Below are 25,020 nucleotides of genomic sequence, written 5' to 3'. Positions count from 1 at the left end.
ACAAGTGTTCTACTCAAGATGTCCCAGCATGTCTGGAAGACAGGCTTTTTTATGGAACGTCACTCTTTCGAGGCAGAGGAGGGTTACGTATGTGGGCTGCCAGAGGAGCTCCAAGGATCAGCTCTTCCCCTTCCACCATCTTGAATCACACACCAGGCTCTCATCAGTATTCATCAGATCTGCACTTCTATCAGACAATCTACCTGGGACTACCAAGGACAGCTCCTAGTAAAAATATGGCTAGTTATCGGCCCTCAGACGTTCAGTAAGGAACAGTGTAAATGTTACTAAACCTGCACCCTTTTCCACCCTGGAGCCGACACCCAGTTACATGTCACAGACCATAAGGACTATGAGGTCTAGGCCTTCACAGCCACTAACTTTACTGGAGTTCTGAGAAAAATAAAGGCCCAATTTACAAAGCATTTGAAACCGTAAACGTAATTTACTGCCAAAAGTAGCTTCTTATAGGTCTGTCAGAATTCCAATAAAAGATGTAGGACAGGTTTAAATACCGTTACTACAGTATGAGTATATCCCACGGCTGAGTGCAAGTATGTTGTAGTTAACTATCCCGCTATGGCTGCTGAGTGGGACGATAAAGGTGTTCTTTGCCTTGGAAGGTTTTTGAGAAACCACAAGACGTAAAGGTTTTTTGCCATTCACAAACTCCTCTTCGACACCTTACCACTCTGGAAATGATTGAAAGGGGAACAGACCGTTGCCTAATGCAGGAATGATGTAGGGGGGAAGAGTTTTTTCCATGAGGAACAATTCCTCCCACATGGGGAACAAACTTTGTTTTACATTTGCACAGCAAGCTGCATTTGACTAATGTGGGGTTATACCCCGTGTACAGATGTGACAGCTGCAATATCTTTGATGTACATGGCACCCCCAAAGTATGCTGGTCGACCTGCGACAAGCTCAGCTTTTAAGGCTTATACAGGAGAAGGTTTACATAGTCACAAACGTAGTGTGTTAACACCTGTGCATAAAAGTAACTTTTCATAGGGCTTGATTTACCCAAACCAAAAAATGTGGAAGACACTAGCAAAGTCCAATGAAACAAGCAATACTGCTAATTCAGCAAGAAAGGAAAACATATGGTTAGTATTGCACTTTCTAGCTTCTCTTGTGCAACTGTTTGGCCACGTAGGAGAAACATGCCCTAGTCTCAAAATGAGATAATTCACAAATCATAGAAGTTTTGTGGCGCTTTAGCTAAAAACACACTTTGAGAAGGAAGATCCCTTAAGCTGTATCTTTCTATCATAATTTCATCTCAGTTAATTTCAGAGCATTTCAATTTCACTTGTTTAATTAAAAACAATTTAAATAATCAGGTTCTACTACGGCTTGGCTTGAAAATGAACACAATTGAAACTATTTGTTTGAATAAGCTTCAATTGGTAAGATATTGATTTTACATCAAAATTCTCTCAGTCTGAACTGCAATTGTATTTGTCTAAAATGACTTCTATATATACACTGAAACTTAACTCCAACCCATCCAAAAAACTCGTATTCATCCTATCAAATGGCACGAACCTGATCTTAACCCTTAAACTGACTCAAATTGTGACCCGTAACAAGACCTTGACCTCATTTTTCACATTATCTTAATTTTAAAGGAGGAAAACATTACTTACCATGCAAGTATCCATTCGTAACTTGTCCTTCTGTAGATTCATATAAATTGCATACTCTAGTGTTGAGCTTGGGAGTTCTTTTTGTTTGAAATAGTATTTTCGAGTCACAGGGTAATATGTGACTCCTCCCTTAGTAGTCAATGCACATGGGCGCAGACTCTATCGTTAGATTGTTTTTCAAACAGTATGGAGTAGTGATGTGTGAGAATATGCTGTCCATGCAAATAATGTATAATGAATGTTACTGTTGCAGGTAGGTGACTGGTCGCCAACCCTGATCTTACCCTTACTCCAAGGAGGAAGGTGGACGGATGTTAATCTACAGCACTACAGGTTAAGAACATGCTTACAGGGTAAATAACATTTGCCATTCACAGCATGTGTGGCTGTAAATACACATGTTCTGCATAGACTGAAAAGTCGCACTTCCCAAACCGGTGGCTAGTCAGTGGGTGATGCAGATGTTTGAAGTAAAGTTTGCAGTAAAGTTTGTAGCACAGTTTAGCCAACCTTAGCCTATTGACAAAGTAATGCTCTGTAAATGTGTGTGGGGTTGACCGTGTAGATGGTGTACATAGGTCCGCTGTGGGAATATTCCATAAAAAGTCATGGTTGCTCCTTTTTCCCTAATATGTGTGTGGCCTAAGGGGAGTGGGGACAACCCTTTTTGCTTTAAGCTAACATGTTTGGATACATTTTACAATCCATCTAGCTATGCCAGCTTTTTATACTGCATGCCCTTCATGAGGTTAAGCAAAAGTGACAAAAAGTTGCTGAATTTTATGAAAAGGTTTGGTATATCAATGTAATAATAATAATAATCCACATTTGTAAAGCGCGAACAATCACCCGTAAGGGTCTCTAGGTGCAGTCGGGAAGATTAAGCAAGCTATTACCCAGAGTCACATGGTGCTGGGCTAATCTGCCACCGGCACCGGGGATCGAACCGTGATCCCGAGATTCCAGTCAGTCGCCCTGGCCGCGGTGCCACACCTCTTATGACACTAAGAAATTAGCCCAGAAAGGGATAGATTTGTAGGGGGCTGAAGGTGGGATTTTGTGGCATTGGTGAACCCCAAGCTGTGGAGCAAGGAGTTGGTGGCTTCACACTGCTACCTGCCCATGCTCTTGATCAGCCAACCGTCTGCTTATGGGGAAATGTGTGCCCTCTTCTGAGATGGGAAAACACAACCACTATGTGCTTGGTGTCATCACGGCTCCAAGTGTATTTACCAAAGGGGATTAACTTGTATTGGTAGTGATGTCCATTTAACATGAACTAAATGTAGCATTGTTGCACAGGATGGAGGGGTATGTGGAAGATGTCCTTCACATTCCGGTAGATCTCATGTAGTCATGGTGCTGCAGCAGGGGCATAACATCATGAAGGCTTGTTGTATGGAGATGTTCCTAGAGGATGCATTTATTAAAGGGCCATTGGTCAAGAACTGTCCTGAGAGAGCCCTTATTTTGGGAGATTATAAACTATAGGGAATAAGCCCCTTTGTCCTGGTGTTGTAGGGGCAATGGCTCCATGACCTCATGGAGTAGGAACACATGCCCCTGTTCATGGAGGAGGCAGACGTATTCTACACTTAGGGTGTGCACATAAAGTGGAATGTTTGTTGGGATTAAGAGAAGCTCTAGATAACACCCATGCTGAATGAGCTCTAGAACCCAGAGGGCTGTGGTGATTTCTTAATAACGTGGGAGAAACGCCTGTAATCCCCCCGAAAGGCGATAGTAAAGGATTTGTGGCAAGTCAATGCTTGGAGCTAGAAGCTTCATTTTTGGAGGTGGCTGTCTCTGACCCTATTGTTGTTACTCCAATAGGCTGAGTTGGTGTAGTTCCTACCCCCTTGATGATGGAATGAATGCTGCAGGTGTTGAAATGACTGGGGCTGTTCTGAGGAAATAGTCTTTGGTGTGCCCATATACCACTGCCTGTGAAAGGAACCCCTAGTGGGTGGAGTCTGGAGGGATCCCCATGCTATTTGCTATTTCCTTGCGTTTCCTAATAATGTTTTCTTAAATTACAACTCAGCTATTTAGGGGCAAAAGAGGTGCTCGCCAACAAAGGGTCGATGAATGGGATGTTGCTGTACCTCCGGCTTAAAACCAGAAATATGGAGCCATGAGTGCCTACATAGGATTATAGGGGTGTTAACCTCTCTGGCCACTGTATTGGCAACACAAAATGCTCATGAATGGTGGCATACAAAATGATTTTGTTTTTGGCAAAAATGTACTCCCCTCTCCCAGTAAACTGTTCTGTAAAGCACTGAAGCAGAACCTCCCCTGCCCATCTCCTCCCGTCGTACCGTGAGTTTAGGCTCACAGAATTTATTGATCCATCAGTTTGTGACAGCTCCCACCACAACCCTTTTTCTTGTAGTTTCTTTATCAGGTGGGGACAACCCCTGTGGCCTGTGCAGCAACCCATTTACCAGCAGTGTGCATCACCAAAACATCTGGAGGGATGTTGCTCTTGATGCATGTAGGGTCTGTGGCATTTCTTTGCATCCCCTTAAACATAAGAAGGAATTGCATAGAACATTCTGACAGAGAGCGTTTCCACAAGGATGTCCCCATCCCCATAGATGGTGAGCATATTTACCTTGTGGTAGAGTGCAGCTCTCTCTATGACCCCAAGGTATGAAACTGTCATCTGAGGGAGAGGCCTTGATTCGAATGACTCAAGGTCTGGGTCTGCTGGAAGTTCTATATCATAATCTTTCTACAGGTCTTAGTTAATCTTAAAATAAAATGGTGGATTGTACGGAGTAGAGTTGCCTGTGTGAATAGGATTGTTGATATCCTAAGGAGAAATGTGATAGGGTGATAACAGTGGAGGTGAAGGAAGATCTTGCAGAGGAGGTGGCGGAGACAAAAGTGTACATGAATGGGTACTGGTGGTCACATCTCTGAGCCTTTAATACAAAGCGAAAAAGTTCTGTATATTGACCCAAATACTACTGGCAATAGACAAGTTTTGGTTCTCAAAATCAAATGAGTTTTTAATTCATAAATATTATGGAGTCATGGTTATTCTTAAAACACACAAAGAGTACAGTTTCAAAAAGAGTTCAAATACATAGACCAAAAGAGGGCAAGTGTCCGATAATTTTGAGAACTAGTCAAAAGACAAAGAATTTACGATACATCATACTTGCTTGACCCCATCTGCTATCACTTGTATGTGAGGTGTGCCTCCTTTACATTGCTACCAGGACGTTGCTACCAGGAAGTTTTTTAGAACATCTGAGCCTCTTGGGTTGTGGAGGAGACTGGTGGGGTGTCTGGCAATGGGTCTGTGGAAAGTGATAGTTTCCATTTGGGGGATGGATGAAAGTACCTTTCTGCCTTTCATAAATCTTTTCCTGTGGTTTTTCCAGGATTGGTCTCTGGGAGTTGAATAAGCCAGTGGCAGTGGATAGACTGGACTCAGATGGCAGCTTTGGCACCAGTGGCGGCTTGAGTATTGTTTTTGGGTCGGTGATTATTTCGGCATCAAAGGCTGCATTGGTGCCAATTAAGCCTTCACCTTCAAGGAATGCTTAGGCCTTCATGTGCCTGATGGTCAACAGGAATGTTGTCCCATGCTTTAAACCAGTGCCAGCAGAGCCCAAAGACTGGAGAGGCCACAAGGATGGACAGACTTGTGTCCTCAACTGGATTTCCGTCCCTTGGAATGTGTGCTCCACCTCCATGCTAGGCCTCTTCTGAAGCTTGTGGTCCTTATTTGAAGACCCGTAGACGTGGAGGAAATAACTTCTTTCTGTTCTTTGGGCTTGGATGTGCCAGAGCAGAACACCTCTGAGATGGGCTTGCAATGTGAAGTCATTTGAAGGGGGGGACCCATCCCCCTCTTCTTCCTTAGAACCGAGAGAGATCCATGTTGCCAAAGATGTTGGACATGGAATCCGTGAATTGCAGCTGCATGGCGATATGCACCAAGCATCGATCCCTTCACTGCCAGAGTGTTTTCTTGCAGTGAAAAGCTATACAGAAGATACACTCTGTCTTTTTGGCCTGGAGAGACACAAAATACACCCTGTGCAGGTTGGTCCAGGAGTATTGTGCATCACACAGAGTGCTCTTTTTTATAAGTAGATCTCCCGGTTTTATGGTATTTATTTTTGGGCCATTTCCATCTGTATTTATCCATATTTATTTTGTGTTTTTCGTATACAAGTAGTTCTAAAACTGTACATTTCCGTATCTATTTAACTAATAGACGGGCACTCATACTATGATGTCTGTCGTTTCTTAGCTATTTAAGCTGCCAAATATTACGTAACAGTACATCCAATGGTAAATACTAGCATTATACCATAAATGTATATGACATATTCTATTATTTAAAGAAATTTCATCAGGTTTTTTAATTTCCCTCGCTGTCCATCTGCTCAGCTGCTGGCCTAGAATACATGAAAGACTGCATGGATAATTATTTAAAAGAAGCACAATATTCTGTATTTATCCTCTTTTAAAAATAAATACAGACCGAAAACACATTGTTTTCTGTCTGTATTTATCTGTAAAAATCCGTAAAAACGGAAAACGGGGAGCCTTATTTATAAGACATATGTTCCATTAACCTGAATGCTACTCATTCACCTGAAATGATGAAAAGAGGGGAAGCGTAAGCCAGACGATGGGGAAACTCAGACTCCTCCTGTTGTCTCCGAGGCAACAATGAAAACAGGAGGAAAAGGAATAGCAACGCCAAGAAAGTGTCTCTCACAGAGGTGGAAATCTACAGTTTACTTTGCAGGCTCAAACGTTCATACCTCATGACTAGAAAAGATTTCTTTAAAAAAAAAAAAAAAAATTGCAACATCCAAGACCAACAGAAGAGGACAGGAGTATGAAGAGCATGTGTATCTACCGCTACACAAGCTACGAATATGTGTGTCCATTTTTTAGATTTACAATAAATCCATATTTCAATCAAATGTTTTCATTGAAAGGAAATTATGTGAAACAGTATAATAAAATGGCAGAATGCCACTAAAGATCCATGTATAGTGAAAACATCATACTAAAATGACACCAGTCAAAAGAGCAGACTCATTTCACTGGTGCCCAGAGTTTGTACCTTACCAGAAAATGCTTATGTAATGCCCAAGCACTCATTTAACTCTTCCAGGTCTACAAAGCTATCATTTTAGAACCAATTTTATGTAATGTGAATTGTTTAATTCATCTGCCATATGTTTGGCTCTTTTTTTATCAAAGAAATATTAAGCTAATTATCTGAAAATATACTAAAATAGAAAGATGATAGAGAGAAAAAAAACTAGAGGTGTATAGGAAAATGGAAAGGTTAATAGGGACAAAATCAAAGCAGACGTAGGAGGGGACAGAAAACAAGAAAAAGGATAATGAATAATTGGGGGAGTGAAGAAATAAATGGCAAGCACAGCGAGAAGGAAATTATGTGAGGCAGAGAGACAAGTATGGAATAAGAGAGAATATGAATTACAATCTTCAAAATGTGTCTATATTTGGGATCTTCGTCTAGCTTGTTTTCTATCTCCCTATATCTTCTATAACTGGCTGCTACTTGAACGGCAAGTAACAAAAGGATCTAGGTTCAAAGCTGTAACCAACTTACCTAGCTACATAAAAAATAAAATCTGTCATCTGCTTATTACATGATGGGCTTTACAGGAGACACGTTAATCTTCTATACCACATATTCGGATTCGGGACTACACAAAACACAGATTTCTCCAACAAATACGTTAACCTCCAGAGTTATTTCACCATTATTAATATTCCCTGATATTTACAGGGCAACTCAGCAGCAGATGTATTAACCCCATAAAATATTTGAAAACGCAGACTTTGCAACCAATTAAACATAACAGATCTACTACTAGCTTCTACTTGTTGCCAGTTTATTTGTGGCAGGGTTTTAAAAATTAGTTGTGACCCAGATTTTGGTCGGGATTGCACCACTTTTCTTTAGCACAACCCCAACGCAAAATCTCATTTGTTAAATCTCATAATGCACTTAAATGTAGTCAATGATATACCTAATGAAACCATATGTGAAAAATGTTAACATCTAATTTCACGTCTTGTGATGTATGTCACTTACTGTGATGTCACGTGTGATGTCTATCCCCATTAGTTCCAAGAGAAAAAAAATACAAATTACATATTTTACCCTTTAATGCATCTGCAAAGGAAAACACACATTCCATGGAAAAAAAGGCACTGTAAAATACACAGCTGAGCAGGCATTTTCATGATTTCATAAACATGCATTTCATAGTCCTGCCCCATGCCTACGGGTAACTTCAGGTAGAAATACAACAATCAACTTATTTACTAGCCTCCGTGCGATGGGATGACTCAGATACTGCAGTAATACGAGGCTCCTTTGAAAAGCACCACAGGCCCCAGGTCACAAATTAGCGGTCTGCCCAACTTTCACCCATAAGCGAATGACAATGGGACCAGATACCTTCAACAGCCACCCTTAAATTGATTATATATATATATATATATATATATGAGGGGCATGTGGCCAGGAACGCTTTGGTAGGGGCACCCAGCTAGGTAAGACTGTGCTGACTGCATAACCCTCTGTGGCAGCTTAAATTCAACTTTCAGACAGTTCCGTCTGCTTTGTATGCATGCTTCTTTTTGCCGAGGCCAGGCCCACACCGGTCACACAACTTACGACGAGGCGAGGGGCAAGGTCACAGTGGCACAGGGCTGGGCCGCACGCACCCGGCCACCTCAGGTCAGCCCTGGTCTCCATCAAAGTGAGTGTGTACTATGTGACACACTTGAGACACAAGTCACGGGATATAGCCTGGTCGTTGGTCTTGGGACTCGTTGTCACTTGCTAGGTTGGTCGTGATGATGATCCTGACAGACTCCGACTGCAGTCACTCAATGCCGGTGGCTGCCCCCCCGCTCTCATAATGTATGGTGTGCTGAGTGCGCAGGACGTGACCACCAGTATTTACAGAACAGCGCGGGGATTGGCCAACAATTATGCCCAGAGCAGTCATTGGTAGCGCTTTCGTGCTCTACAAGATTGACACCCCTGTGACCAACATACACCCATGTGCAGCAGTGGCATTGAAAGCACACACAAGTTGAGTTGCAGCAGGTGTGCTACCACTTACACACACACGTGCTGCTGGTTCAGCAGTGCATGTGGGGGTGGTATTACTAATCAATCATCAGCACAGTGCAATCATCCCCCAGTTATCAGCATGCTTTGTGCCCTCATTCGTCAAGGCTGTGACTGTCCTTGCCACTGCCAGTGCGCCACTGTGAGAGGCGTAGACTCATCGGCTCCACACCTGCCAGTATTTTTGTGCACAATGTGCTAATATCCGCCCAAAAAGTAGCCACCTGCCAGATGTGGGTTTTCCCCGCACAAATGGGGAAAATGTCGCCTATTTGTGAGGGAACTAGCCCAATCTGGCATTACAGGTTTCTGCAAAGCACGAGACGCCTCTGTCAAAGAAGATTTAAGGACTGGAGAGCTGCACTCTTGTTCACCCTGTGTTATGTGGTAACTTCATTGTGCAGGTTTACTGCCTTACATTGTGCACCCTCTAAACAGTGTTCACATTCCATACAAGGTTCTCCTGAAGAACAACATTTTGAATGCTCCACAAAGAGATAAAGCAAAGCTTTCCTTTCTCTCTCAACAACTGGAAAGTCGAGTCCTATACAAAATGAGAGAACACATCTGCAGCATTTTCTCCATAAAGATTATTCAATTCACCCAGAGACTGAATGAGGTGAAGCGAAAGAGAACACAAGCAAAATAAACACACTAAGATGACCAGGAAGAGCTGGAGACACATTACCAGATTTGGGGTACGTGACGTTGAAGACATCATCATCCCGGACTTGGAAGTCGTGCTGCACGTAGCGCAGGCTCTCCTCGTCGTGGACTACGGCCGGAAACCGTATTCCATGGTGTATCAGGTCTTCCGTCGTTACGGCTTCCATGAAGCAAATGTGCTGAATGGGGAACACACCAGAGCACACCTCGTTCGAGATACTTGGGTTAATCTGTGGCAACAGAAATTATGCAAGTTAATTTATTTTTACCAGTCGTCTGCTTTACTGCGCTTCACGGACAAGAACACGTAGACTAGCAGATTGCATACATGTCCTATGGACACAGGAAGAAACAGAACAACAGGAGTACTCCTTCACAATCACATAATTAGAGGCAGAAAGTTACCATAAGGCCCCTTGTCCTCAATGACACCGTATTCCAGTCCAAGGCCCTTTTACAAAGGATTAAAATATTGACCATTTATCCATAAAGCCACAATTATGAAAATTAAGATTATTATTATTTCCACGTATAGACTGTGCGGCTACCCAGCAAGTTTCCCGGCGCTAAGCATAGGTAGACATGTCTAACTGGAAGATTAAAATAACCAGGTCCCCAAACCACCCCGGATTGTTAAATACACTCCCATGACTGGTACAGACTCATGACATTGAGGGAGGGTTGAATGAAAAGGATTAGCAAGCCTGGAAACTGTTTAACACAGGCCATGTTTTGCACCAAGAAAGCAAGTAGTAAGTCTCTAGTGTGCTTAAAAAAATATTTTAAATCAGGGTCAAACAATACACTTTTTACATAACTGCTGCAAGGTTTTGAAAATTCCTTAAGGAAGCTCAAGAAAATTTTCAACATTTCTAGCACTGCCACAGAACCCAGCATCAGTAAATTTTCCATTTGCACCCTAAGTGGGCCACTTTGGTTTCGAGACCCTTTATGCAAGAGGGATCGGGCTGACAATTCCAATAAAGTGTTTCTTTTCTTGCATTGGGGCGTGCCCACATGCAAATGAGGGGAACATTTGAGCTTGCGCCATGACTCAAGCAATGTGTTATTTCATTTCAGTAACTACAGCTGCCCGGGTTGTAGTAATTAGGGTTCCCAAGGCCTACATGTTCCGAAGATAACCCACTTACATTCAAAGACTGTTGGCACGGAAACTGTAAAAGTCAAAGAACAAGTTTATTAAGACCCCATGGGGTGGTGGTACACTCATACAGCACCCTTCGGTAATGCAAGAGGTATCACACCGAACATCGGTGTGACCCTTCTTTTATATGATTCTATAGGTAATAAAACGTACACGCGGCACAAAGTTACAGAACATTATGTACATATAAGGGCATATTTCGGAATACTGCCAGCTCATTGGAGGGTTTCAAACCCACTGATCAGTTTGCGGCACATTCCTGAGGAACGACTGGTCAGTGTGAACTGCGCATGTGTGGTTTGACCAGTACTAAAAATAGCCTGTTGCTGGGCAGATTGAAGTGGTCAGTGGAACGGACAACGGACTAAAGGGCACGCCGGCCACGAGGCCGTTCATGATTTAAGATGGCCGCCAACACATACAAAATGGCGTTTCTATGTATAGCTAATTTAAGCGGGAATCGTGTAGCAAAGCTAAGCGCTAACCCAGCCATCGTCAAAATACGACAGACGACCCTTTTAGCGTTTAGCTGAAGCTACCTCATAATGGACATAGTCAGGGTGTTCATCTTCTATGTCAATTAGCATTATTTGCGTTACTTCTTTATGAAGCATCATTTTATCATGGGCAAGAGCTCGTCTTGAGGGTACAAAAACTGATAGGCACATAGAACAAAAAACTGGGCCACACTGGATACATAAACAAATAGAAAACAGAATTCCCACAATAATACATAGAATCGTTAACAGTTTCCATCCCCAGGTGGTGAGTATTGACCAGAACCATCCTGACAGAGTCCAAGTACCATTATCTGGATGTATTTCAGCCGCTATCTTATGTAGTTTAGTGATGGCATCATATACAGAAGGTGAATTATCAGGTATGTAAACGCAACAGCTACTTCCGATGATCCTACATGCCCCCCCACGATCAGCTAACACTACATCCAAAACCATCCTATTCTGAAGCGCAACAATTCTAGAAATCTGTACTTCTTCAGTGATATTTCCAAGTGCAATTGCGGTATCATTAGCCACAGCCTCAACAACACGAGTTAGTCGTCGGATCTTTCGACTGTTCAAAGCTGCCCCAACGAAAGAGAACAAACCCAAATTGAAGTCCACATATTGTTGCAAGGTAGTGTCCGTTTGGTCAACATCGTCCAAGACAAGGAGCGTTTATCACGATTCAAGACAAAGTCGTGATAGAGGACGTAATTGTTGTGATACATGGGTGGGGCAATGAATACAGGCGGCAATACAAAAGACACGTAACAAGTGCCTGACCATCCCAAAGGAAGCTGATGATAGCCTTTCGTTCCACAGATAAAGTAAGTATTTCGGGAAGTGACAAACGATATACCAGTAGGACTATCAAACGTAAGTGTAGTGTTACATTCACTTCTCCCAACAGAAATTACACCTTTATTACGTATACATAGGTCTGCTTTGGTAGCGATAACGTTGATAACATGTGCATTCGATACATTGACATTTCGCTGGTTGCTATACATTCGTGAAGCAGACACGTTGTCAGGGCGGTACTCCTCATATTCAAATAGAGTACCCTCAGCTTGTGGATACCCATCCCGATCATGATGGCACAATTTATTCAAACGAAAAAGCACTCCCCCTTTTGTGGGCCATCTCAAAGTAAAGAGGAGAGTATAAAATGCATTACAAGACCCATTATGCGAAAACGGTAGAGGGATGAGTGGAGTACCCCCTTTCTTCTGATGCCCAGGCAACATCCCACACACCCAGCAATTTGAAGTGTTTGTCATATTGTGTGTGTGATGTAGGATCTGAATAAAACTATTGTTCAGATAAGTCTGTCGGTGCCGTTCTTCATGATAGGGCAGGGTAAAATGGAAATGTTCAGATGGAGCCGGGGTAGTCGGCAGCAAATGTTCACGTGCAGGTACCACAAGTTCGACTACCCAGGCTATTGCTGCAATAACTACAATAGTCAGAACAAAGAGAATGGCACCCACGAGTCTCTTATCTCGCACTGCTGATAATGCCATAGTTCTGAAACCTTCGCTGAGTTTCAATAATTCGATTTAGTCACAAAGTGTCTCATACACATACGTGTATACCTAAAAAAGAAAAATGTGGTGCTGAACTCCGAGGTAGCCGTTGTTTTCTTCTCCGGGCCAAGACGGGTGTCGCTACACTGGCAGAACTGATCCCCCCCCCCCTTGGAATTCCCGGTTTCCGTTTCACAAACCTGGAGCGGTAACCAACCAGTTCAAAAAGACAAAAATCTTCTTATCGAGGGCGCAAGTTGTAGCGCTCTCGTCCGGCAACAGTGTGGTCCGGGAAGGCTCCCTCAACTTCGGCCGACGTCACAGCTGGGCTCTTTTCTTTCTCCAAAATCTCTTTGTAGTCAGTCAGCACAGCAGGAGTCACCAGGTCCGGAGAGACACGGCGACAATGTGTCGAATGCACCCACCGCTTCCTGTTGGTCACTCGCACAGCGGTGCGGGTTGCAAGGAGGACCTGTTCGGGGCCCTTCCACCTGGGCTCCAGACTGCTTGCTCTCTCAAACGACCGAATCATCACATGGTCACCAGGACGGAGATCATGGCCCTCTCCAGTAGAGTTGTCAGGGAGCGCTTCTCGAACCTGTTGGTGAATAGAGAGCAAATCATTTGTTAATCGTGCCAAATAATCATTCATCATAACACAAGGCACATCATGTATTAATCGCGGCTTGGGCACCCCCCAGATATTCATAGGGCGCCCAAACACCACCTCATAGGGCGTAAGGCCAGTTCGTGAATGGGGTACTGATCTAAGAGAGAGAAGTGCTAGCGGCAAAGCATCTGGCCACTTCAACGATGTAGACGCCACAATTTTGGCCAGCTTAAGCTTCAACGTTGCATTGTACCGCTCGACCAGACCTGCTGACTGAGGGTGGAATACAGCGTGGAACTTCTGCTGAATCCCTAACCCCTTCAGTACATATTCCACAATCTTTCCAACAAAATGAGGCCCATTATCGCTCCACAGAAATTTGCAAACTCCAAAGCGAGGAAAGAATTCCTTAAGCAACACCTTAGCTGTTGTCAAAGCCGTGTTGTCTTTCGTGGGGTAGGCCTCAACCCATTTGCTAAAAGCACATACCACCACTAGGACGTACTTCAGGTTATTGCAGCGCTCAAATTGGATATAATCCATTTGGAGTACCTCAAATGGTGCAGAAGGTGGAACGAACCCTCCTTTCGGAGTATGGACCCCTTTTCCAGGATTGTGTTGCAAACATACCAGGCAGGTCTGCACTACTCTCTTTGCAGTATTAGCAATCTCGGGATGTTCCCAAACTCGTGTTAAAAGCTGAGCGATTGCAAGAGCTCCGACATGCGCCAGTCCATGTGTCATCTGGACCATCGCCTGCAAGTAAGCTGCAGGCAATTTCCACTTTTCCATGTCTTTGCTTCTCCAACAACCCTCGTCATCTAGTACCCAGTCTGCTGCCCATGCCGCAAGTTCAGATTCAGTAGCTGATTTTTGAATATCCAATATTTCTGCTCTAGCATCACTCCATCGCTCAGCCTGCGATTGTACCACATACATGGGGGAGCTAGTTCGGGACATAGCCGTTTGTCTAGCTATGCTGTCTGCAAAGGCATTTCCTTGACCCACTTTATCCGTAATCTTTTTGTGGGCACTGCATTTTACTATCGCTACTTTCTTTGGGCCTAGCAGCGCATTTAGGAGATCACGCACTAGTTCTCCGTGCATAATGTGGTCTCCGTGAGATGTCAAAAACCCACGTTCTCTCCAAAGTAGCCCAAAATCATGTGCCACTCCAAAGGCGTACCGGCTGTCCGTGTATATGTTCACACATAAACCAGCGCTCAGTTCGCAGGCTCTTGTTAAGGCTATCAGCTCTGCTGCCTGAGCCAACTTTTGTGGTATCCTAGCTGTTTCTACCACTGTCTTAAGTGTCATGATCGCATAGGCTGCGGAAGTCGTGCCATCTGGCAGCCTTAAACACGATCCATCGACCCACAGTTCCCCATCCACATCTGGAAGTGGGACATCCTGTAAGTCAACACGACCCTTTGTCTGTTCCTCGGTCAGGAAAACACAATCATGATGTTTTTCTTCCTGACCCTCCTCAGCCGGATAGGGCAATAAAGTGGCAGGGTTCAAAGTAGCGCATCTTTTCAGTGTAATGTGTGGCGCCAAAAGTGTCAGCTCATATCCTGTTAGCCGTGCACTCGTGAGGTATTGGGTCTTTGTTTGGTTTAACAAAGCATCTACTGCGTGAGGAACTAACACCAACAATTTATGTGATAACACTATTCCCTCACTCTGTCGTATGGCCACTGCTGTTGCTGCTACCGCTCGAAAACACCCAGGCAACCCTCGTGCCACAGGATCCAGAACGGCAGAGAAGTATGCACATGGTCTCTGCTTATCCCCGTGTAATTGCACTAATACTGACAACGCACACCCATCATTCTCGTGCACGTACAATGTGAAAAGTTTCGTATAATCTGGTGTGCCTAACACGGGTGCGGAACAAAGGGCCTGCCTCAGCTGTTCAAAAGCCTTCTGACATTCATCTGTCCACTCAAGGGGCATTGGTGTAGCTTTGGACAGTAATGCTAGCAAAGGTTTTATGATATGTGAAAAACCCATGATCCATTGCCTACAGAAGGACGTCAACCCTATGAAGGCACGTACATCTCTCTGCGTGCGTGGGACTGGTGTGTCTAAAATTGCTTGAATTCGATCAGATGTTAATGCACGCCCCTCCTTAGACAACAGATGACCGAGGTAGGTCACCTGAGGTCTACAGTATTGAAGCTTCTTCTTCGAAACCTTATGATTATTCTGTGCCAAAAAGAAAAGCAACGCAAGTGTACTTTGTTCACATTGTGCATAAGAGTCAGCAGCCAGCAGAAGGTCATCCACGTACTGGATAAGGGCAACACCAGACTGCAATTTAAAGGAATCCAACTGCCTTTTCAAAGCCTGACTATAGATGCTAGGACTTTCAGTATATCCCTGGGGAACACGACAAAATCTATACGATTTATTATTGAGCGTAAAGCCAAACAGGTATCTGCTATCAGGATGAACAGGGATGGAAAAGAACGCATTCTTTAAATCAATTACACTAAACGTGGTGGCCGTTGGTGGAACCAAAGTAAGCAGGGTCGTAATATCAGACACCACCGGGTATTGAGGAATGACAATTTTGTTGACCTCTCGCAAGTCAATAATAAAGCGATAGATTTTGCCGTCAGTATCTCTCTTAAGGATCGGAAGAATAGGGCTGTTGCAAACATTATAAGGGACCTCCTCCACAACCCCTGCAGAAATCAAATCCTGAACAATATGTGTCAATGCAATTTCACCTTCTCTCGAAATCTTATACTGTGGCACTCGTGGTAGAGGGGCCCCCTCCTTAACAGTAATATGTATCGGTGGAATACGCATCTCTCCCACATCCGTGTCTGAGGTCGCCCATAATGTGTGCGGGAGAGAGGCCAAAGCTGAAATATCTGAAATTGCGTAAAACCTGTCGGGGTCAGGATAATTATCATTCAGGATAACCCGCACTCCCTCCGGAGCGCAACGTATTGTCGCTCGAAAATATTTAAGCAAGTCAATACCCAGGATATTGTCTGGGGTATGGGGTGATAACAAAAATTGACCGAAACTAAAGTATTTGTCAAGACATAGTGCAAGGGGCTTGGACAATGGGCTGGGGGAGGGTGTGTCATCAAACCCTACACATGTAATCATTTCGCCAGACAGGGGAGCCCTCGGAACCAAGTTTTTCGACAAAGCGCTACGTGTAGCTCCTGTGTCGACTAGAAATTGATCAGTAGAACCCAGAATACCCGCTGTTACATATGGACCCTGCTGATCTACCGGCACTTCAACTGATTCCTTACCCCATCCTACGCAGTCCTATGCATGCACATAATCCTGGTGTTCCACATTCTCTCCCTCCGAAATCTGATATTGATTCCGCCTATCAAACATATTTCGTTCATCCTGGCCACGACCCCTCTCCTCAACCTTTCCACGATCACCTCCGCCACCTCTCACTTCCGTATAACCTCCTCTTGACCTTCCACCTCCTCGACCACGCTGACTACGCTGCTCACGAAGTACCGGACAATCTTCGGCCCAATGCCCAAACTCCTTACAATAAGCACACTGATCCTCCGCTATGTCCGTACGACCATACGACGTATTTCCTCCACCCCGTCTGCCTCTATCATTCCCTCTACCCTGTGTTCCCCGAACCTGCGCCAACATCACCTTCGTTTTCAATTCCTTCGCCCTTTTCTCTACACTTTCTTTAGCCTCCAATTCCTGCCGCTCATAATACTGAGCCATAGTTAACAAGGACGCAGGGGTCGCCGTGGCCCAGGAACTTTCACTCGACTTCAATCGTTTCGCAATCTCCGGTAGGAGATTAGCCACATACTTATCTACAAACAAATGCCGACCCGTATCATCTGTCAAAGATTGACCACTGTAATCATGAAATGCCTCCTCAAAACGTGTAAAGAAATCTGAGACCGTTTCATCGGGTTTCTGTTTGCACGACGTCAACATAGTCCAATCAATCTTTTTAGAAGGAACAAGCGTCTTTAATTTAGTCAGAATAGCTGCCGGGAGATCTAAAATTAACTTACATGCTGGTTCCCTGTCTAAATCTGAGGCATTAATTTCCTTCCATGTGCCCCCCAATATCGTTTCATCATTATTTTTACGAATTTTCCGCCACATATCAGGTGGCAGAATTAACCCAAAGAACAAATCTATATCCACAAGACGAAATAGCCCCTTCCACCCCTTCATAAAATGCCGCCGGGTTTTTCCGAAGATCAGGTAAAGAATTTTTCAACGCCATTACGTCTGCTCTATTCCACGGCGTATATACCCAATTATACACAAAATATCCCTTCGCATCCTTTGACAATTTATCATCATCCGTACCTTCCCCTTTTGGTGGAACATACAGAGGCGCAGCTTCACGCATAGGCATAACATGCATTGCAGAATTCTTATCTGAACCCCGGAGAGAACACTCCTTAGTCAACTCGCTACTCTTCGACTCGGACTCCTTTTGCCTCCTTTTTCGCTCCTCCCGCAAGTTGATTGTTTCATCCCGCAGCTGGATCAATCGCTTGAAAAGGTCATCAACATCTGACAGAGCAAATAAACCTTTATCCAAATTCTCTCGATGTACTGAGACAGCTTTAGGTTCTAACACGTCTGAAAAATCACGATACGCGACAACAACTTCATCCGCCAAAGAAGACAAGAAATACATTAACTCAAGATCCAACCACTTACTCCTCTCCGCAATCACCTCCTCCTGAGAAACACATTTCTTATTCACTTTACGAGCCCAACTACGTAAATGTGCGGACCTCTCCGTAGAAAACCTGAGGGCAGATACACCCTTCTTTTCCAACTTATCCTGCCCCTCATCACCTGAATCTTCAGCTGGGGCCGTCGGTGAAACATACGGAGGCGGCGACCGATCTAGTAATGAAAAATCATCAATTTCATTATTAAGGACAGGATAAAGCGGTCGGCGGATAGGAAATTGACCAGTCGTCTGCAATTTACATTCCCGTTCCTCCCTTTCTTTCTTCTCCTGAACCTCTTTCTCCTCAAGCTGTAAAGCCTTATCCCGAGCAGCCTTACGCTGCTCTTTGTCCGCCAAGGCAACTTCACGCTTCATTCGCTCGCGCACCGCTTTCTCCCACATTCGCACGCAATCAAACATGTTTTGTCTAGACCTGCGTTGAAACAAACATTGCTCTACAAACTGTACTTTACGTAAATCGAACGACCCATGTAGAGGCCATTGCAATTCAGGATCGGCCTTTGTATACTTATGCCATAATTTGCTGTACATAATAGGGGGAAGGCCATGCTTAATGTACATTTCACGATTTGGTGTTCCCTCTGGGGGAGCCGGCTGTGATTCCGCTAACCTAATTGTGGTACCATTTCCGAGACAACACATCCCTCGAAGTGTGCTAAAAACAGGCATGTTCAAAAAGTATCACGAAAGCGTGACACCGTATAAAAAGGCACTTACAGTACTTCACACAAATGTGCCGCTCAAAGGGAAAAAACAAAGTTAGAGAAACATCTCTACATGCCTGCCTATGTGAAGTGCACTACACATATAAGTTCAAAGATCACAAATTCACAATGTTAGCTAACTCAAATCAAAACATAGGACTTCGGCAGGCGTCCGAGGACTACCTTACCGATCACAAATCACAGAATTTCAGTAAGCGTCCGAAGACTACCTTACCGAACACAAAGCTTACCCAAAGTCTCAAATGTCCAGATTCCAACTGCCAAGGTCTTGTAAGCCAAATCAGCCAAATGGCACTTTCTCAGCGATGCAGACACTCGAAAACTCAGTCGGAGACCGGCGCCACCTGGAAGGTCAGATCGGAAGGAAAGGAAAAAACACCGTGGCAGCCAAGACTCGGGTCACTCGTGGCAGCGCGCGTCCATGGCGAGTTTCCAAGCCTTCGTCACGACCTCTCCTTCGGGCATCCGAGTCGCCGATGAGTCCCTTCGTGGTCGCCAATTTGAAGTAATTAGGGTTCCCAAGGCCTACATGTTCCGAAGATAACCCACTTACATTCAAAGACTGTTGGCACGGAAACTGTAAAAGTCAAAGAACAAGTTTATTAAGACCCCATGGGGTGGTGGTACACTCATACAGCACCCTTCGGTAATGCAAGAGGTATCACACCGAACATCGGTGTGACCCTTCTTTTATATGATTCTATAGGTAATAAAACGTACACGCGGCACAAAGTTACAGAACATTATGTACATATAAGGGCATATTTTGGAATACTGCCAGCTCATTGGAGGGTTTCAAACCCACTGGTCAGTTTGCGGCACATTCCTGAGGAACGACTGGTCAGTGTGAACTGCGCATGTGTGGTTTGACCAGTACTAAAAATAGCCTGTTGCTGGGCAGATTGAAGTGGTCAGTGGAACGGACAACGGACTAAAGGGCACGCCGGCCACGAGGCCGTTCATGATTTAAGATGGCCGCCAACACATACAAAATGGCGTTTCTATGTATAGCTAATTTAAGCGGGAATCGTGTAGCAAAGCTAAGCGCTAACCCAGCCATCGTCAAAATACGACAGGGTCACACTTCGATCATCAGCACACCCAATGAGAACATCATTTCACCTTTTCGTTTTCATGTACACCACGTCTATGAAACGAAATCTCAGTCTTCCTGCCTCACCTCTTTTGACAAATCAAATACCTTGAAAAAGATTTATTCCAAAGATTCTGCGTGTTCCAGATCCCCGAAAAGAGTGCCCATTCATCCCATGTCATCAAGCCTTTTTCTGGCTGCTGGAGGCGTGCTCAGCCCCCTGTTACGGAACCAAGGATGCTTTGCATGAGGTTTTCAGGGCCATCAACAAACTGCAGTACTTCCTGCCCCAACAAAACGTGCTGCCCTCATCCTGGTCTGTCACTTGGAAAAAAAAAAACACTTTCCCTTCTGTTTGTCAACTTGAATGTTAGAGTAGCCAACAAATGCGTGTTTTTATAGCTTACACCCGATAACTCAGTTGTGTCTTAATTCTTTTGTGAGAATCACTTTATGCGATGGGATCAGTTTTTGGGTAACGCTTGATAAGAGTCGTTGTTGAGACCTAATGTGATCAAAAAGAACTTTCAGGAGTAGCACTGAAATGGACAGTGGCCCCACACAGATGTTGGTTCAAATGAGTACAGCATATGATTTGTCAAAAACGGTGTGCTTCCACAGAAAGAGTGCGCACTCTCCGATAAGCTGAATTTGTTTGTTTATCGAGTTTCTAGAGTTAGGCTGTTTCTCAAGCTAAGCTATTGTGTTTGACATTTCGGTCAAACACGTCACTGTGATGGATGGAGCTTGCCCTTGAAGGTCACATAAATGCCACTGCGATGCCATCAGACAACTTCTATATAATTATAATGTTCTTATCTGGTTGCCATGTGTGCAAGCTGATGCTCTATAGGGAAGGCCTTTGTTGCTTATGGTGACAAGCTAATGAAGAAAGATATAGGCTGCATTTATTTATTACGAAACATTACGATAAAGCCAATGGCCCGACAGATGCTATGGAAGGTTATGTCAATAGGCATTTAAGGATGGATTACTAGTACTCTATTAAAACCAGCAGAGGTATTTTGTTACAGGCACTCTCACAGCTTACCGTAGCAGGCAAGGATTGTAGTCTTGGATAACCCCTCTACAGGGGCGGCTTTAGGCATGTGCAAGCTGTGCACCTGCACGGGGCCACCAAACCCCAGGGGCCACCACGCCAATATATATCCTTAATATAATAATCCTCTGAGGATGGATACATATTTGCGTGGCGGCCCCTGGCAGGGATTTGGCGGCCTCCGGCTCTGTTCCACTTCCAAACACCCTGACCCCCCCTCTTCACTGGCCTCCGCTCTCCGCCCGGACAGCCTCTTCCAGGGCCCCCTACCTACGCTCCCTGCCCAGGGCCGCCATGAGCCTAGAGCCGCCCTGCCCTCTAACAAACTGTGGAGATAGAAAATTTACACTGTGATCATTCTAGTTAGGCTTTTTCGTAATTTATGTTGCCAAATGCAATGCTGCTTACACTTCTATGCCCAACGGCTGCTGTGTTGTAAGCTTACACTCAGTCCAACAAGCCTCAGTTGGTTATGATGTGGAGTAAAAGACAAAGGGAGCGTGCAGGCCTTATTGATTCACCAGTGTAAGTTATGGCCGAAGCCATAGGTCTGAACTCTTTATTATATAAACGTTATGAAAAAGGCAGTAGGCTTGGCTTATTTATTGTAAAAAGTATCTATTAAAACCAATGCACCTTTAATGTTGGATTGTTATCATGCTGTAGATAGGTTTATTTTGTTACAGGAACTATTACCACATTAGACCGGTGTTTGAGTACGCCATCCCCCTGTGACAAACTGTGGGCGGTAGAAGATTTTCAGTGTGGTAATCCGGATTAGGTCATTTTGAGAGAGTATGTGTATTGGTTTCCCAAATGCTATGTTGTACATATTTGTAATTTCATAACTGTATGCATGATAGTTACTGGCTTATGCGCACTTCGGTACGCCAGTTAGCTAGGTTGCCAAGCTAATGATAAAGACCATAGGCCTTGTGTTAATGGGAAACGTTATGTCAGGTTCCTTGGATTTATCTTTTTATTATGAAAATCTATGGGAAAGCCAGTAGGTCTGACCTACTTGTTGTGAAAAACATGTGTTAAAGGCAACAGGCTTTTAATGGTTATTGTCATCACATCGTGCTCGAAGCCTATAGGCAGGTATTCTGTTAAATGATATATTACAGATTACCATAGTAGTCAAGAGTTTTTGTACTGATTAACTTCTCGAACAAAGCATGGGGATAGAAGATTTGCAAGGTGATGAGAGATTGGACTACTGTAAAAGTTTGCGCCTCAATGCTCAACAAAGGCTCCTGAATAAACTTCAGACATTGCAGAATGCAGCAGCTAGACTCCTCTCGGGCACACCTCGGTTTGCGCCCATTACCAAGGAAATAAACAAATTGCACTGGCTACCGGTAAGAAACAGAGTTCGCTTCAAAGCCCTTTGTCTAGTTTTTAAGGTGCTGTATGGTTCAGGACCGGACTATATAAAGCAGCATTTACACCGGTACACACCGAACAGACCTCTTCGTTCATTAGGGGCTACGCTGATCTCAGTGCCACGCATAAAAAAAAAGTTTGATGGGGAGGTAGAAGTTTTACCTACAGTGCGGCCAAAGCCTGGAACACCTGCCGTTCCAGTTAAGATGTATCACGAACCTCTTAGCTTTTAGGAAAAGCCTAAAGACCTGGCTTTTTGCCCAATAAATTTCTTTCCTTTGGCCACAGTAGATGACTAGACCCAGGACACCTCCGGGTAAAAGCTGCGCTTTATAAATTTCACTAACATTAACATGATTCTTACTATATAGCCTCTTAAGGGGATTTCAAAAGCTTTTTAAAACTGTAATGTCAATAACCTTACAAATGGGCATATTGTGCACTTAATGGTTGCCTTATGAGGAAGCTTATGTTCTATACAGAAGGTATCAGTTGCTTATGATGAAAAGCCAATGATAAAGGCTATACGCCTGATTGGTTCATTGGGAAAAGTTGCCATATGGCATAGTTCTGATCTGTTCTTATAAAGTTAACACAGGCAATAACTCTAATTTATTTATTATGAAACACATATTAAAGCAAATAAGCCCCTCTGCGTAAGAGAGATTACAACATTCAACATGGGACAATGGGCCAACTACAGCAGACACTGGCTCTATTGAATCTCAAGTGGAGTATTTTTTCTGATCACATTCACATTCAACAGAAAGGGAGTGTGCTTCAGTGGCAGGGCTGACAGACCAGTCCTTTAGTTTTCCATTTTTTCCTCTTATTTTTCATTCTCATCTTTTTATTTTCAGTTATATTGGAGCATACACTAGCTCCCCAGACAGTGACAACAGCCTGCTTTCTTTCTATTCATTTATTCTTCAAAGTGCCACACCACACAAGGCCACAGCCTCTAGACCAGGCCACAGTCATACATTGGCATTGTCCATAGTTTCACCATTCCAAGATGGTGAACACATTAGTTCTAAACACAATGCCTATTGGTTATTGTACGCATATGCCCGCCATTTTTCACTTCTTATTATCTTGCATATGTTGTGCAAGTTTACTGTCGTTGTATAAGTGAATGAACATAAAAATGAGTCAATGGGTTGATATATTGACGCACGAGTGCTAAGAAAAGTGACAGAGTGTATGTATAATAAGCTAGGGAATGCATAAGCCAGCACTGACGGAGGAGGCATTTATTTACAAACTAGACCTATTGGCATCGCCAACGCTTGTTGGGTTAATTGACTTCGTACTGACTGTCCATTATATACACTTGTAGACTTTGACAGCATAGGAATTTCATTGAGGCAAGCTCTAGAGGTGCATTTATACCAATTCCTCCTCGGGGTAATGGATATGGAAGGGCTTTTATGTGATAACAACAAGTTATAAGCAAGAAACGTTTGTTTGTATATAAATATGTTCACATTAAGAAATGCACGTAACAAACACAGGAACTAGAATAGTGCACTAAACGTTCGAATGGTAATGCTAACATTATGTGCTCTACTGCCATTCTTAGAGGCTTCATGTGTTTGACACCGTCCAAACTAGCAGGACACCGAAGGAAACCTTTCCACTTTGCCAATGCATGTGTCGTAACTGTGGCTGCAAGGACACGACCGTGCAAAGATCTGTTTTGAAAAGTATAAGGAAGAAGTAACGTATGCTTCTGCAGATTCCTTATGCTTCGGAAAAGGAACACGGTTTGCATGTTTTTCTAACAGGTCCTGAGCACGAGTAACCCCCATCTAGCGCAATAAGAAACTATCGGAGATAAAGGTATGCAAGGTACTGTTGCTACAGAGATTCACTCATTAGGATTCCCACCGGACCTCTCTGCCTCCAGCGCCCTCCACTTCCTCACAAAGCTCACTGGTCTTGACAAGCATACATGCACTGATGGCCCAGGGGCAGGTGTTCTTGGATGTTCCTGCGAGATGTTCCCTTTCCCAGCGGGAGATTGGCAGTTAATGGCTTCCAGTCCTAGTCACAGGAAGAAATCTTGCAGAACTTCTGCTTCTCGCACAGCCCTTCAAGCTGCTAGACCGTTGACAATTTTGGGGGCCTCGAGTTCTCCTTCTTATAGTCCTTTTCAAGACACCCAATGTTAGGGCGAGTCCGAAGTTTGCATTGGGGTCTGTTTCGTTTGGAAGTGCACACTCCTCTGCCCTGCCCATCTTCCAGAAAGCAGTCTGTCACAGTAAAGGTCATGGTAGTGACTAGAGGTTCATACCTGGATGTCAACCACAGCAATAGGTGCATCAAAAGTTTAATCCAGGGCTCCAGCCATATTCTTTTTTTTCCCACACTTGCAAAGCACAATAGACATTTGACAATATACAGTGTCCATATGTATGTAATTCTTACATAGCTTTCAAGCATTGTTTTTGTCAAGCTGAGCCTTTTCAATAAAATTCATTAAGAAAGTATGCAGCACAAAATATAAATACAGATAGCTACTACAAAAAAAAATAAAAAATGTGCCTTCTCATTAGAATATCCCCATTTGTAATTTAACTTAAAAAGTGTAGTTATCATGTTACATTTTCAGCAACTATTAGTCTTTATACCTTGCATGATGCTTTGGAATTTACAAATTAGTTCACTCAATTGTTCATGTGAGCCAAGAATTGTTCCCAAATCATAAGACCCAATTTCCGTTTCCTTGTCCCCTTTA

The 25,020-nt window shown here is 43.8% G+C and overlaps 1 protein-coding gene across 2 annotated transcripts in view; it reads right to left on the bottom strand.

The window, feature by feature from the left end:
* Positions 1–25,020, bottom strand: part of LOC147701777 (sulfotransferase 2A1-like) — a 106,372-nt gene that overhangs the window by 69,103 nt on the left and 12,249 nt on the right. Inside the window, exon 2 of one of the 2 annotated variants that reach the window (XM_086930403.1) lies at positions 9,500–9,707. In XM_086930403.1, the coding sequence (XP_086786529.1) occupies positions 9,500–9,644 (145 nt within the window). In that variant the 5' untranslated portion in view covers positions 9,645–9,707. The remainder of the gene's footprint in view (positions 1–9,499; positions 9,708–25,020) is intronic. The other variant, XM_086930404.1, reaches the window with a different exon arrangement.

The sequence above is a fragment of the Lissotriton vulgaris genome, chromosome 7, assembly GCF_964263255.1.
Source record: "Lissotriton vulgaris chromosome 7, aLisVul1.2, whole genome shotgun sequence".
Classification (NCBI taxonomy): Eukaryota; Metazoa; Chordata; class Amphibia; order Caudata; family Salamandridae; genus Lissotriton; species Lissotriton vulgaris.
This window is presented reverse-complemented; position numbering and strand designations above follow the sequence as displayed.